General features: G+C 37.7%; 1 protein-coding gene across 1 annotated transcript in view; it reads right to left on the minus strand.

The window, feature by feature from the left end:
* Positions 1-668: 668 nt before the first annotated feature.
* Positions 669-15,784, minus strand: part of CCDC186 (coiled-coil domain containing 186) — a 29,652-nt gene continuing 14,536 nt past the window's right edge. Inside the window, exons 11-16 of the mRNA XM_032950598.2 lie at positions 12,536-12,791; positions 11,051-11,240; positions 9,863-9,943; positions 8,780-8,999; positions 7,280-7,499; positions 669-2,623 (exon numbers count right to left, since the gene is read on the minus strand). Of these exons, the coding sequence (XP_032806489.2) occupies positions 2,543-2,623; positions 7,280-7,499; positions 8,780-8,999; positions 9,863-9,943; positions 11,051-11,240; positions 12,536-12,791 (1,048 nt within the window). The 3' untranslated portion in view covers positions 669-2,542. The remainder of the gene's footprint in view (positions 2,624-7,279; positions 7,500-8,779; positions 9,000-9,862; positions 9,944-11,050; positions 11,241-12,535; positions 12,792-15,784) is intronic.

A 15,784-nucleotide genomic window follows, 5' to 3' on the forward strand; every position in this document is an offset into this window, starting at 1 on the left:
TGCTAAGGGGACAGGACAACTTCACCACATCAAAGGGACGATGGACGGGGCCATGTACCGTCAAATCTTGGGTGAGAACCTCCTTCCCTCGGCCAGGGCATTGAAAATGGGTCGTGGATGGGTATTCCAGCATGACAATGACCCAAAACACACGGCCAAGGCAACAAAGGAGTGGCTCAAGAAGAAGCACATTAAGGTCCTGGAGTGGCCTAGCCAGTCTCCAGACCTTAATCCCATAGAAAATCTGTGGTAGGAGCTGAAGGTTTGAGTTGTCAAACGTCAGCCTCGAAACCTTAATGACTTGGAGAAGATCTGCAAAGAGGAGTGGGACAAAATCCCTCCTGAGATGTGTGCAAACCTGGTGGCCAACTACAAGAAACGTCTGGCCTCTTTGATTGCCAACAAGGGTTTTGCCACCAAGTACTAAGTCATGTTTTGCAGAGGGGTCAAATACTTATTTCCCTCATTAAAATGAAAATAAATTTATAACATTTTTGACATGCGTTTTTCTGGATTTTTTTGTTATTCTGTCTCTCACTGTTCAAATAAACCTACCATTAAAATTATAGACTGGTAATTTCTTTGTCAGTGGGCAAACGTACAAAATCAGCAAGGGATCAAATACTTTTTCCCTCACTGTACGTGCATGAATAAAAACAATTGCACAATGAAGTTATGAAAACCTTTATTAAACGATATTTCCATATATACATACAAGAATGAACACATTAAGAAACAATGTACATTAAACATGTGTACGTGTATATACTGTATATATTTATACACACATATACATATATACAGTATGTTTTATTTCTCTATGATGTGACTTAATGACAACAAATGCTTTCATGTTAACATTTCATAATTATTGTAAAACCAATAGATATTTGCAGGGCATGAAAGAAGGCAAACTTCAACATACTAAAATACAGATAAGGTACAATTAAAACAGAATCAAAAATTGTTATGTTAATACATTTTACATAAAGAACCAGATGCGCACACATACATTATGCACAACACAAAGAACATTTAAAATAAACCGTAAGTGTACATGAACACATACCACACCTACCTACATGAATGTGCAGCATGCATTGTTAACAATGTTGGGATAATTTAAATAGGCCATCAATTGACTATTTTATATAGACAATAACGCATTAACAGGAGCTACGGTCACTTTTATACAACAGATACTTGGCACATACCATCACTTGGACAATGTATATGCTTGCATGATAAAAAATGACTTAACTATTTTGAAAACTGTCGAGCAATTGGGGCAAGAGCAATATATGCTTGGGAAAAACCTGCTATCCATATGATGGCCAAGGCATTAATTTGGGTTTGGCAGTTGGCACTAAGATTCTTCAGATGGTTACATTAAATGCATGCCATCCCCTACTGTTATATTTAGAATTCGTTATATAAATGGTTCTTATCATCTTACACTGGCAACAGAATGAAAAGGGAAGTAACTTTGGTTGAGAAGTATTGGAGCCGTTGCCCGTTCAAGAAGCATGTCCACATGTCTGCCACAAAGTACGCAACGCATATTTTCTTCCCAACATAAAGTAAATATTACATTTCATAATGTTCTACTTAACTATAACCGGCATCTCAATTATATATACATATTATACATATATCTCATTAAAAATACACACATTTGGTTGATGGTATGTTGATGCAGTTAACATGGGTGACTGGCTTCATATGTTTTATGCTATTATGAATGCACTATTACACTTGAAAGAGATTAGAATGTACACAAGAGATCAGTAAGTCCACTCTACAGTTTATCCATGTGAGGAGATCACGACACTATGTTCTGGCATGACATGGTGGGAACTTATGGAATGATTTGCATCACTGGATCTGCAAGTTACCCAGTGAGGGTAGGTGAACTGCATTCTTGGGAGTGTCACGTTACAGGCCAGTGCCCACAAACACTAGATAATGTTGCAGTAAAGACATGTGATTAGCTCCGACAACATTAGTGTACAGCAGCAGACACTGGATTTGTGTAGCCAGCTGGTGCAGTGAATCCACACCAATTGATAGGAAAATATTGTGCAGCCAATGGCATTGTATGTACATGTGATGTTGAAAACCTCTAATAATAGATAATAACTAATAATTGTTACGACAGAAATAATTGAGAAAGTCAAATATGCACCGAATGCTCTCCATTTCATCACCTTAATTTATACAGTGCATCTTTGGCAGTAAATAATCTAATTTAACATACCACAGTGCAATGGAAAATAACCTTAAAACGCAAAATGTTTTTGTTGTTGTAATATATATAATTCAATTATCACACACATACATCTTTCATATTAGAGTTATAATGAATTTAACTTAGAATTCCAGCCATGCAATTATAGCAAACACGTGTTAGAGCCATGTGCTTATAAAACTGAAAAAAACACATCATGATAATTTGTGTTCAACTGAAGCCGTTGTACCGAGCTCAGAGATCAAAGTACTTGCACGTAAGACATTTACCAGCCTATGCACAAGCAATGCTGATTTAGGGTTGATTCTTTGTCTGATGATCTTCTATAAGCTTTGTGAGTCTTTCAATCTCTTTACCAAGGGTCTGCATGTTTTCCTAAAAAGAAACAACAAAAAGAATGAGTCATTCAGTGTTTACCAGTATTCAGCTTGTGATGGATGGTAATACGGGTACAATTATATTGACAAAGACACGTGCACACTAGTAAAATTCTGGAACCAATAGGAATACCTATCATGTACTGAAGCTGATTTTAGACAGTATAGGAAGAACATATATTGACATTTATTACGTTACTTATTAATGTACGCTGTAGTAAATAATGAAACAAATCCTTTTTAATCTCACTTTTGAAGACTTAAACTTAATGATACATATGTCAGAGCACCTTCACTAACGATACATTCTTTTCTCTAATGCCAACGCTGTATTTGACAATGGTTTCTTTGCCGTTTGTAAGACAATTTTTTAATGGGATGAATAGGGTTATAAAAAAATAGAAAAAATTCAACAATATGGAGACTTCTCGCAATGACAATACGGCAGTTATTGGAGACTTTTCATTCCACGCATGGATACATTTGGCAAAAGCCATTAAGCTTAAACACTTTCAGCCAACATTCAAAGCCTTAATAGCCAAGCCTGCAGTGTGAAAATCTGAATGAAATGTGGCAGGACCATCATCACCAAACAATGTTGACTCATCCAAATGAAAAAAAAACTATTCAGATTTAACATCATTTCAGATTTCAAGAAAATTATGGACATCCAACATATACACATTTCTCAACATAACCAGCAACATAATTTGCTCCCTTGTCCCTTCCATAGCACTGCAAACCACACATATCCGGGCAGGCTGACCTGGAGGGTACACAATGTATCGTATTTAATGGCATTATTAGAATATCATGTTTGTGAATAATATCTCTGAGAGACTGGTAACCTGTGCTGCACAAAGTTCAAGGGAACAGCTACACAACAGTAAGAATATGCAAGGAAAAGACCAATGACTCATGTCCTCGAAGGTTGCTTGCATATTGCAAAGGAAAAAATTGAAACCTCACAGAAATCCGAAGCTCAATTTTTTCATGGGTTCAGGATATCAGTGGGGTCAACTGTGGCTCTTTTATGTTTTAAAATGTTACATTATAAAAATAACATCGCCATTGATGTTCAATCATTTCTGTATATTTTTTAGTACATAATGATAGGCATGCCAGGCTTGTATTGTGATTTAACCAAGAGTAATGTAGTAGGGCTATATTACATTTTTACTTAGAACTTTCGTGGCTGCAGGAATTCATATTCTATAGTTCTTTCGGTAAAGTCACATAGATAGGAAAAACAATGAAAATAAAGTGAATAAAAAATAATACAAATATCACGACGTTTTGATCGCAACACAAGCAATCGTCATACATTTTTTTTTATATACGTGACTTTACCGAAAAAATCCTAGAATAGGGCTATATTAATGTCGCCCTCATGATTCAATGCATTTTTACCATTTAAGGTTACGATTCATGTACAGAATTGTGCATTTTGGCTGTAGGGGTCAAGCAAACTCATTGCATACCTCTGTTCATTTCAACGAATCCACTCTTACACGTACGATACAGTGAATGTATCATGGGGGTAAGAATCTATTGTAATTAATAAATCGATGCACCGCAACACACCTATAATGTGTGTATCAATATAGTAGATGCAAAAACAGTATCTACAAAACCAATGTGTGATGCAAAAACAGTATCTACAAAACCAATGTGTGATGCAAAAACAGTATCTACAAAACCAATGTGTGATGCAAAAACTGTGAAAGTAATTCATTTTCACCAGCACTTGTGCACATTGCTATGCATTTAAGCAAAATAATAATTTATGGCAGATGTATAAATTCCAAAATTGTACAATGAAGTATACAATAAAAAAAAATCAAATTTAAATCCATGCTTACTTGTTAACACACCATGTTTTATTCTGCTATCCATAAAAAAGAAAGAATGCAACATTTTAGATAAATTATCTGACAGGTGCAGATGCTCATTTTTAGGAGCTGAGCAGAGGCTGGCTATATTTAATTGAAAAAGGAAGTAATTTACAGAAGAGGATGTCATGGCATGCATCTTGTTATGTGTTTCCTGCCGGTTTAATTTATTCACTGGCAGAGCCACCTACCAGACACCATAACCACCAAACAATTTGCTTGGGAACATTGCCAAAGTGTGTGCTAAAGTAGCAAAGTCATCAAAAGGTGCCCTGTATCCTTGTGCAGGCTACCGATTTGAGTTTTATCATCATGGGGGTGACTGTGGGTTTATTCCCCACCAATTAAGAGTCACACATGAAACGTGAATTATTGCAGTACGCAGTAAAATTACTTCTCGGCAAATTACTTGTGTGCTTTTTTTGACGTCAGCAGCTTTTATGCTGTTTACTCTTTTGTCAACGAGAGACGCCTTGGTTACTGTGAGGACAGGCAGTTTCCACTGACCATCAGAGCAACCTCTTTAAAGATCATGCTGTCGGCACACTAGTAATCTGCACAAATACTCGCAATTACGGAGTCAAATTTCATGATAAATAGGGATATACATTCTAATACATGCTTAAATTTAACACAAAGCATGTACTGTTAAACTTCTAAAATGTGCAATATGGACAATAATTGTGGCGTCACAATATATTTTCCCTCCACTTAAGGTAGTGAAGTCAATTAAAATGTTTTGCACATGACAACCTAAAATGACCCATTCAAACTTACCCCACCTTTTGTTTTGAAAGAACTGTGGCTAAAGAAAAAAACTCAATCACAAATGCTGTAAAAAGAAAATTGGTGATGGAGGGATAACACTGCCTTTTGGTACGAATGATGCATTATGAAAATAGGGATAGTGCAACCATCGATAATGATCAGCTTTCATGCCTGTGTCTTGGGAATGTCCCTTTGACTTTGAACCACACTGAAACAAAAACCTTGGTTTAAAAATAAAATATCGAACACCATTACATTACTAAATGCTAGCACTACATAATGTTAATTAATTACACACATAATTACTACTCACCGAGTCGCTTAGTTCATAATCTTTACTGAAACAGTTTACAATTAATAAAGTACTGTTTTTGCGTGGGAACTTACAATGTTTGTTTCAGTGTGTGTACCACCCTGCTCGTCTGCTGCTCTGCCTTCAATTCTATCCTCCGGCCGCGTGCATTTCGCTTGTACGATTCTCTGTGATGTGCAACTCCGTGATGTGAAACGCAGCTCTCCTGGGCCTCCTGTGTCTCCGCTGCAGGGATCCGTGGACCCACGATGACGTTCGTCGTGTACGCATGAGCAACTAGGTACACTGCCCCGCTAGCACCTGCCACGCAAGAGCGACGCCAATGACGCGTCGCTATGGTGGCACATTCTAGCGTTACAATGGCCAAAGAGGTCCTTATGGGCTTGTCCTTCATGTCATAAAATGAGTTTTGGTTAAATGCTATTAAAATTCGCTGCTGCTCCAACTTGGCTGAACAAAATGTGGATGTAGTTACCTAATAGATCTCTGAATTATTTTATTGGGAAAGTTACGTCTTATGTTTTAATTTAAAACTAAAAAAAAAATCTGTAAAATATAGTAACATATTAAGAAATGATTTGACATTGTCATATGTTATTTTTGATTAAAAATGCGGTACCTCAAAATATAATTAGTATATTATATTAATATAACTAAAGTTTTTACATTTAATGGAAAAATATCTTTATTTTCCAAATACCTACTTAAGTCTCACCAATTATATAAACAACTAGCGGGAAGTACCCGGCTTTGCCAGGGGGAAAATATATTTCAAAACTTATCTTAAAACATAACGTATACATACACAAATACTTAGCTATTGTGAAAGCCCGGCATGCTGTTTGTCTGTCCATTTGTCTGTCAACAAAATTATAAGAGGCTTGCAGAAGTCCAAAAAGTTATAGAAAGTGGGGGGTGAATATATATTCTTTGAGTCTTTCACAATTTAGTACTAATAAATAGTACTAAGTTGTTAATTTTACTACTTCAAAGTTGAGGGATATGAAATACGAACAGTGCTGGCTCACCACGGGGCTTATCGCGTGGTATCTTAGTACTTTTTTGAAACGTAAACCCCATGGTTTGCGAGTTAAATCTGTTGAAAGTTGTGTCCACGCACACACACAGGCAAACAGAGACCGACAGAAAATTACTTTTATAAGATAATGAAAATAATTTGGATCCCTTGTCATTCCACTTTTGGATGTCTCTCCGTGTCCTGCCAGTCATGGGGGTCTGTTTGACCATACTTCACCACGCTGATTAGTCTGCAAATAGCACATGGGTATGGGCAGCAGGTGGGGAGGTGCCCAGGACTAGTTTAGACATCACTAGTCTCTGATATTAGCCCTAGTCAGGAATACAACTCAGCCGACTAGCTGGGATCATGGTGCAATGCACAAATTACTATACCATTAATGCACTACTGCTCCCTCCTCTTGAAGCATATTTTAAAATAGTACCGTGACAGGCATGGGAGAATGCTTCTGATGAAATGTGTTTCATGTTACACGATAAAAGCTCAAATATAAGAAAAAAGATTCCCAAAGTAGCTCTAAAATAACACGCTCTTCACTTTGTAGGTCACAGGTTCAAAATGCTGCAAAAAACCTTTACTATGCAAGGGAACCGATTTTTTTTTTAAATAAAGGCCACGCTTGAGGATGTCTATGCCAGATACCTTGAGGGTGATGTTCTTGAGGACTGTGTCCTCCAGTACTGCTTGCAGCTTGTGGTTGATCTGCAGAGACAGCTCCAGTGTCATGGTGCTGTCGGCCAGCTGCGACGAAAACACTGATGCCATGATGCCACCCTTGCGCGATAGCTGTGCTTTGCTCATGTCCGAAGCTTCAGAGGACAGGGCCCCCGACTCCTCGCGCATTATGTAACTGTGTATGATCCTGAAACGGAGAAAAAAACATCAACTGTGCTGAGCACACACACACACCTCTAATAATGGAATGGAGCAATCGAACAAAGTGATTCTATTTCAAGTAACCTTGCTATGGAAGTTTGGTGGTTGGCTCGCATAAAACGCTTTGTAATCGACTGAATGGTCAAGCAAAATTTATCGAAAAGTGGGTGTTTCTTCTGTGAATAATATAGGCAGGGAGAAATTTAATAGCATTTCGTCCTTATATTGTGAGCCAAAAAAATAATACTTTACATACACTATTAAAATTTGTAATCATCTACTGTTAAAGATACAAAAAACACAATCTCCATTGACTACAGACACATTTTCAACAATGAAAGATTTTGAAAATAAATTCAGGTGCTGGATATCGAATTTACTTTTCAAAAGATATTTTAAACTATTACTTCAAACTAGCCTTGTGAATGCTGCATTTATTCCAAAGTAATAAAACCTGCATTTGAAAGAAAGTTAAAAGTTATTAGAATAAGGGCATTTATAAAAAGTATAGTTTGAACATTTTTAAGGCAAATGACATAAAATTATCTAAATATCCAACAAATTTGTAATCTGGTTAATGTAAAAAAAATATACGTGGAATTAGTTTATATTATATTCTTGGTTCTCAGTAAAGTCACGTAGAAGGGAAACAATAACATAATAAAAACATAAAATAATAAAATTCTCACGACGTTTCGACTGCAACACAAGCAATCATCATCAGGTGAGAAAACCACAACAAGAAAATTTGAAAAAAGTGGCGGTTTTTTTTTAACGTTAGCACCAAAAACGTTAGCACCAAAAAAAACCTGCCACTTTTTTCAAAATTTATTGTTGTGGTTTTCACACCTGATGATGATTGCTTGTGTTTCAGTCGAAACGTCGTGAGAATTTTATTGTTTTATATTTTTATTATTTTATTGTTTCCCTTCTACGTGACTTTACCGAAAGAACCAAGAATATGAATCCCTGCAGTCACGAAAGCTTTAAATCAAAATTTAGTTTACATTACTTCACCACACTGGTAAGGGACTATATTTCACCATGCTGGTGAATGAGGTTTGATAAAGGCAGGGAGCATAGCACATCACATGTTAAATGCAATTTTTTTACTTGCAACTCACAAATGCTTGGAAACTATAAAACCAAACAGATTAAACTCACGGTGGACACTTATGAGATGCAACGGGCACATAAACCTGTATCTTTAAACATCACAACTGGCTTCCATTAGTTACATTTCTGCACCAAAATCAAGCCACTCACTTGGTCTTCCTGCGCAGCTCTTCGAGGAGTTGTTGATTGTGATCTTCCAGGAATTCCACTTTCTCGTTCTTCTTGGCTAAAGTTTTCTGCAGGCGTACGATGCGCTCGATGAGCACGCTCTTGTCCACCTCTGGAAAGCTGTCGGCTGTGCCGGGGCTGGAGCCCGCCACCTCCGAAAAGCCCTCGTCGCGACTGCCACCAGCGCGCACGTTCAGCGAGCCTGACGAGGAGACGAGATGAGGGAGATAAACTGAAACTAAATTATTTTTTTATTTTTTACCAGGTAAGGCCCACTGAGCTACATAGCTCTTTTTGAGAAGCGACCTGGCCACAAATTATAGCTCAACGAAGCAGCTTACAATGTGGAAATTTATAGTAGCCAAAAACTATAAATGCATGCCGATTCAAAATGTGGAGGGAAAAGCCGGAGGACGTGGAGAAAAATCCACATGACCACGGGTAGGTAGACATGCAAACTCAAAATATACAGGTATCACAGGGTCGAGATCGAACCCCGGACCTCCTGCATATCTGGCAAGGGAGTTAACATCATGCCATCGAAATAAAGAGATCCTTGCAAAGATCCAGCAGTCGCTAACTGTGATGCATGGATTGTGGGGGTTGTTTTACCATACTTCACCACACTGCTGAGTGCAGGTTGGTTAAGGCTGGTAGCATAAATGGTCGAGCATAATACCAGCATGAATGGATTTTCCTTCACTGCCCAATGCTGTCCACAGCATAGCCACAAAGCCTACAACACCTGCTTTATAAATAGTGGTCGCACATAACAGCACTGTCCAGTCCAGGGCTCAAAAGTCCTGCTTAGCTTCCGAGATCGGGCACATTCTGGGTTATATGGTCAAAGGAAATTATAACATAACCTTGTAAAATTTCTGTTATTCTGTTATTATTTTTAGTATATTATCTCCATTCAACGTGACTTTATCGAAATAACCCAGAAGATGAACCTTGTTAAAAATATTCAATAAGTAATGTTGTAACACAAACTCTGCAGCCATGCATGTCCCGCTTGGGAATTTGAGAGACACACACATTCCACAAGTGAGTGATATAACTCACCAGAAGAGCTAGAGCGGCTTCCCATGCCTCCAGATTCCCTGCCTTCTTGAGTCGTTTCGAGCTGCTCCAGTTTTCTACGAGCTGAAAAACACAGCATGTGTAAATTAAAGACCAAGTAATGTTTGTTATTGCGCTGTGCTTCCGTTAAGAAAACTGTCTGCAAGTTTATATTTCACTTCAAACAAAAATTGCAGCATGATCTCTTGAAAATTCAAAGCTTATTGTAAACCATTATTTACCTTTATTACTGCAGTTTTACAGCTGAAATATATAAAGATGCCCGAACATGCTTTATAATATTTAAATGTCATCACATGTCATCAATGCAAAGGTAGGAAAAATAAGAATTTGTTCCAGTTACATTAAAGCTTTCAACAAGCCGTAATAAGAGGTTTTATTTGCCTCATAACTTACTCAAACAGACCATGAATTTTTAATTAATAGAACCTTTGTTTCACAATGGGCAATATCAATCACGCTCCCCCGTCATGTTATAATGCATAGCCAAAATCATGCATTACAAACCATGCATGAAGGTCTCTTCACCTACTGTAGTATAATGGATTCAATCGGACAGAGGAAAAAAGAATTATACTGAGGGCCATGTATTCACAAACCAAGATCCTATCATAATAAAGGTTTTTGGGTTAGATCGCGTTATTTATAAATGTGTCGCAACCCTCCACCACCCGACACGGCCAATCAGTAAAAAATGTGTCACGTTGACAAAAGACAAATATTTCACTACTTTTTGCCCACCGGTGTGTTGAAGAGTGGATCCACAACATTTACAATGAGTAGTACGACGTTTCGCTGGAAATTACATCCAGCATCTTCGGACGATTTGCTAGAATAGTGAAGCCATCCACCTGCTTTCGGCCTTAAATAGTGCAGAATGACGTCATCATTGTTGTACCCCTTCAGGATTCGAGATCAGAGGCGGAGGTGTATGCAATTATGTATCTTACTTAATAATTCAAAAACTAGTGTCTTGTACTAAATATGAATTACCAAAGTTATGAACAGAAGGTATATATCGGATCAATTGCTTATGCGTAAGTGTTATATTGGACAGACAGGACGTAACAGTGCAAGACTAACAGAACACCAAAGGAACATTAAATTCGCCCAAACACAGCTGTCAGCAGTGCTCATCATTGCGAGTTTGAAGCATCTGGGCTCCCTCACCATGCATCAGCTGCTTGCTCATATCCTTGGTGTTGGCAGCGTGCTTTCGCTTCTGGGTGGCCAGCTCATCCCTCAGCTCATCCGCCTGTGTACGGAGCAGCGCTAGCTGACGGGTCGCCTCTGTGAGCTCTGCACCCAGGCGGCGCTGTTCCTCCTCCAGCTGCTTCTTCACCACCCCCAACTCTGCAGCCTAGAAGCCAACAACACCATTTGCGAATTATCATAATCAATTATATATATATCCCTGTTTGTCAATCCACTGCTGGGCAAAGGCCTCCCCCCCCCCATGTCATATCGGTCATAAGGGGTTGTTTGTCCATACTGCACCATGCCGGTCAGTACTGGTTGGTGAAGGGAAGGGGGCAAGAGCTTCAGATATCACTGCTGATGTTAGTCATGGCAGGTAATCGCACCAAGGTCAAGTTAAATCGAGCAGTATGCTTTCCATTGTGCCACTGCTCTACCTACTATGGTCATCATTCATGAACGATAATGAGTGTGTCAAGGTTCATCCCCTTTGTTTTTTGTTCATTTACTCAAATTAGATGTATATTAATGTGCGATTTGTGGCATCCAAACGATGACAAAACCGCAAGCTTTGAAGATGTTTTAACTTTATATTCATTTTATAGAATAACATTTAAAATTGTTACAAAAATTATTGATGTTTTAGATATAACAATTACGAATGAAACATTGCCCACAGTTTTAAAGTTTCCTTTTACATTTAGGCTACAAGCAATAAAATCCAACAATTGCTGTTAAGTGTACATCATTCTCACTAAATGAGCAACCTGGTCTGATTATATTCACAGTGAATTGGCTGAATTATATATTGCAGCCATGTCATTACTGTCAAATCTGCCACAAACCAATTTCACTGAAAGAACTCCACTGAAATAGTAATAAACCCTCTCTCAAAAAGACAGTGACGTGGAATTTAATTAAATATACAATGCATACCTTTTCAAATGAATTTTTTTATTAAAAAAAATAGTTTTCTGCAATTAGTTGTACACCGATCGAATGCAAAGAACATTGTATATATCCAGTTAACTTTTGACTATCCATAAGTAAATTACCCAGGTTGCAGAATAATTGTGCTTGCAGAAAAGAAATAAGATATTTTCACAGCCCACATGACTATAAAATGTTAAAAATTAAAGAGTTTGTCACAAAAAGCAATGCAAATGGACAACACGCTCTACATCTTCATCCCCATTCTACGTAAGTAAACAATACATGTTTTTTATAGCTCGATTCACATACGCTTTGCGTTGTTTGTATTTTATTGGGGCCACCCATGCCCATTTTCCCAGATAATTGAGTCGAGAGCCATGATTATCATCAGCAGCCATGAGGATAGAGGCCTCCCAAAGTCGCTGCTGTGCTTCAAGGTGGCAGGATGCAACAATCCACCCAACACCTGACTGTAAACTTTATTTGAGATCCAAACATTCACTTTGCATTGTACGGTTCACCCACCAGTGCTTCCTTGGCCTGGCCCTGCGTTTGCAGTTCCTGCATCAGCTTGCGCTCGCAGGCCTCCAGTCGATCCACACTGGCCTGCAGACCGTTGCTGTCGGACTGTAGCTGTGCGTTTTTGCTGGCAAGTCGCTCCGCAAAGGCCAGCAGTTCAGCCTCGCGCTCACGGCTACCGGCGATGTCCACCCGCAGGTCGGCCACAAGGCAGTTCAGGCCCGCCAACTCCTCGCGAAGAACTGCCTGCTCCTGTTCATCGCTGCAACGCCAAGAAAATGCCAGGAATGCCGGTTTCATTGTCATCAGGGCTGCTGTTGTCGGCAGTGTGGATTTCTGGGTTTAAGAACGTGACTGTTCAACGAAGGGGTCTTTTGGAAAACGCTTGAATAATAAAGCTTTGAGAATAAAACAATGTCACGCTTTATTAAACTACAGAACGATACTGAATGATGCGATATGTATCGCATGTATATAGGGCTCCAGGATTTTGGTATTAACTGATGAACACTGATAAATCACCCCTCCCTCCCCCACCAGCACCGTTATTTAAACAATATATACTGGTGTTCATCCACTCAGCACTGAACAAAAATACGGAAAGGTTAACCAATTCATGTTGGAAAATTAATTTATAGTAATTGGTTACAAATGTATGTTTAACATTAATTTTCTAAGACAAGTCCAAAAATTAGATTGTACCATTAACAGAGCAAGCTGGAGACCGATATAATCAGAAAATGGAAAGTTTGTTAGCTGGTATTAAAATGTAAAAGAATAAAAAATATGAAACTAACATGACACTACAAAGTGTATAAAATCGAAATCACTGCAAAAATTCCATCTTTGGGTATTTATAAAAAAAAACTAAAAAAATTACGAGAAAGCCTAAATACGACATTAACACATACCATGAATGGGACAGTATTAAGTCTTATTTCTCAAGCAAAGCAGCACCAAAATTAATACAAGCAGTATTTATCACAAGGAATTTCAAGTTATAGCACATGTAATATCCCAAAGTGCAAAGACAAATTACATAGCAAAGTCAATGGAATATAGCACACAAGGAATACATTTAATACAATAAATGCACCCAAAATCTTGTCTCCACTGAGTGCAGGATAATGAGAATGCTATTATGTTAGAAAACAAGGCTCTTCAATACAATCAATGTATGCTTAATAACGGTCGTGAATATAAAGGAGCCTTGACTATATTAAGCCAGGCATCTAGCCAGAACCGGGTTACTTGGGGTGCATAAGCATGGCTTTTATTAAGGGAAGGTTCATAAGCGATGAGGCAAGATCTCAACCTGCATGCCAAGTCAGGTACTGTGGCAGCCTTTAATCCCACTTGAATAAATTGAGGATTATTCATATTGTCCCCACAATTGGAAAGTTTACAATCCTTTAAGCAGTAGTTTTACATTTAAATAAGCATTCTGGCTGGACTGCCGGCTGATGTTTGGAAGCCATGTATGCAAGCGGAGGGGATTTTTAAGAAAGTGCTTTCAAAAGAGGTCAATATGCCAAACAAACGATATAAGTGAGGACAGGTACAATGGTTTAAATATTCGACCGATACAGCAAAACTGTCCAGAATCTTATTGGAAGCAAGAAATAAGTATTTCCTTCATGTATACATGTCAATTAAATCTACCTTACCACCTAATACAATGCACTGTACAGCAAAAGCATGTATACAATGTAGGTTTCCTCCCTATGAAATATTTACCACAATCTTAATTTTCTTGAAGAAAAATATATACACATTATAATCTGCAAAAACATTATAAAAATTGGACACACTGATTATTTAGCTCCAGTTGAAAATGTTTCATAGATATTTTACGTATTTCAAATGGCCAAAATACCGTACACAGCACAACGATTCCTGCTCTTGCTCAATCGGCCTATAAAGCATAAACTCAATTTAATGAAAGCCACATGTGTGTTCTCTACTGCCTGATTTAGGGAAAAGGTAAAAAAAACTTTATATCCCGATAATTAGGTAAACGAATTAAGAGAAATGTTTTGAAACTAACTAACTACTCTGAATTACCCGTCTCTGTGAATAAGCCTCTAATGAGCAATTCTATCAGGAATAATTAGACAGAGTCTAACTATCACAACGAAGGCACTTATAAATTACCAGAAATGGGTTTATTACACCTTACATTTTCCACTTATATTACAGCCAATGAGAAATCGATGTAATTGGTGTCATATTCTGATTAATTAACAATATAACGCTTTTTGGAGGATTTGTCAAGCTCTAAAGAGTTAACAAAAATGTATCAAAGAAAACCTTTTTTCCTCTTGAAGTCAAAATGTATGCATTATTACAGTATATTATTTGCTCCGACACTGATATATTGCAAGTTAATAATTGCTTCATATCTACAGTATTGATTAAAAAGCCCATTTAAAAAAAAAACTCAGCAAAATAATCCTTAATATGGTCAATTATATAAATGTTCCTGAACGCCCCAATAATAGTGACCCTTTCCTTTGTTAAAGTAACCCAAAAAAAGAGTGATGATGCATCTCAGAATGCTGGCTATCACAACATTTGAAACAGGTTATATATTTACTCCCAAGTATTGCCATAAGCATTGATGATGGTGCGAGTTATCCAGATGGGATTACACAAGGTGCAATAAGACACACTTCACATCTGTTGCCTGAAAGCTCAGGTGTTAAGTCAACAAAGCCTCAAGGTAATCCATTCCTCAGCAAAAAAACTGATCACGTTCTGCAATACGAGCAATTGCTCATGTTGCAATGGGGCAGCGTTTTTAGTACAATTTCTGGTACACATCTACAACTCAAAAAGAAGACATGCAGTCAACTATGATGGAATACAATTCATGGTATTCTGTATCAATATTTCTTTAAATATTTGTTGAGTTGTACACTTTTGAAAATGGATCATTAATTGGTCACTTTATCTGACAACTACATTTTATGAGATTAATTCGAATTGCACGACAAAACACTGAGAATGACTGGAAGTACATGATTAGGAAAATACATAAATTCTTATTTTTTACAATGCAAAAAAAACCTTCAACCATAATGCAAAGTTTATAACCATAATGTAATGATATAGCCGAAATGCAATATTTTGCAAACCCTACACCTGAAGCGGTCCACTCGTACTGCTTAATCAAGGCCATTTCGATTGAAGTGTTCTAAAAGGATAATCGAGCATTAACGTCTTCATGAGATGGACCCGAGCTAAGCAGCCCTG

This window comes from Petromyzon marinus, chromosome 9 (genome assembly GCF_048934315.1).
Source record: "Petromyzon marinus isolate PM22_M1 ecotype Great Lakes invasive population chromosome 9, UKy_Petmar_22M1.pri1.0, whole genome shotgun sequence".
NCBI classification, from domain to species: domain Eukaryota; kingdom Metazoa; phylum Chordata; class Hyperoartia; order Petromyzontiformes; family Petromyzontidae; genus Petromyzon; species Petromyzon marinus.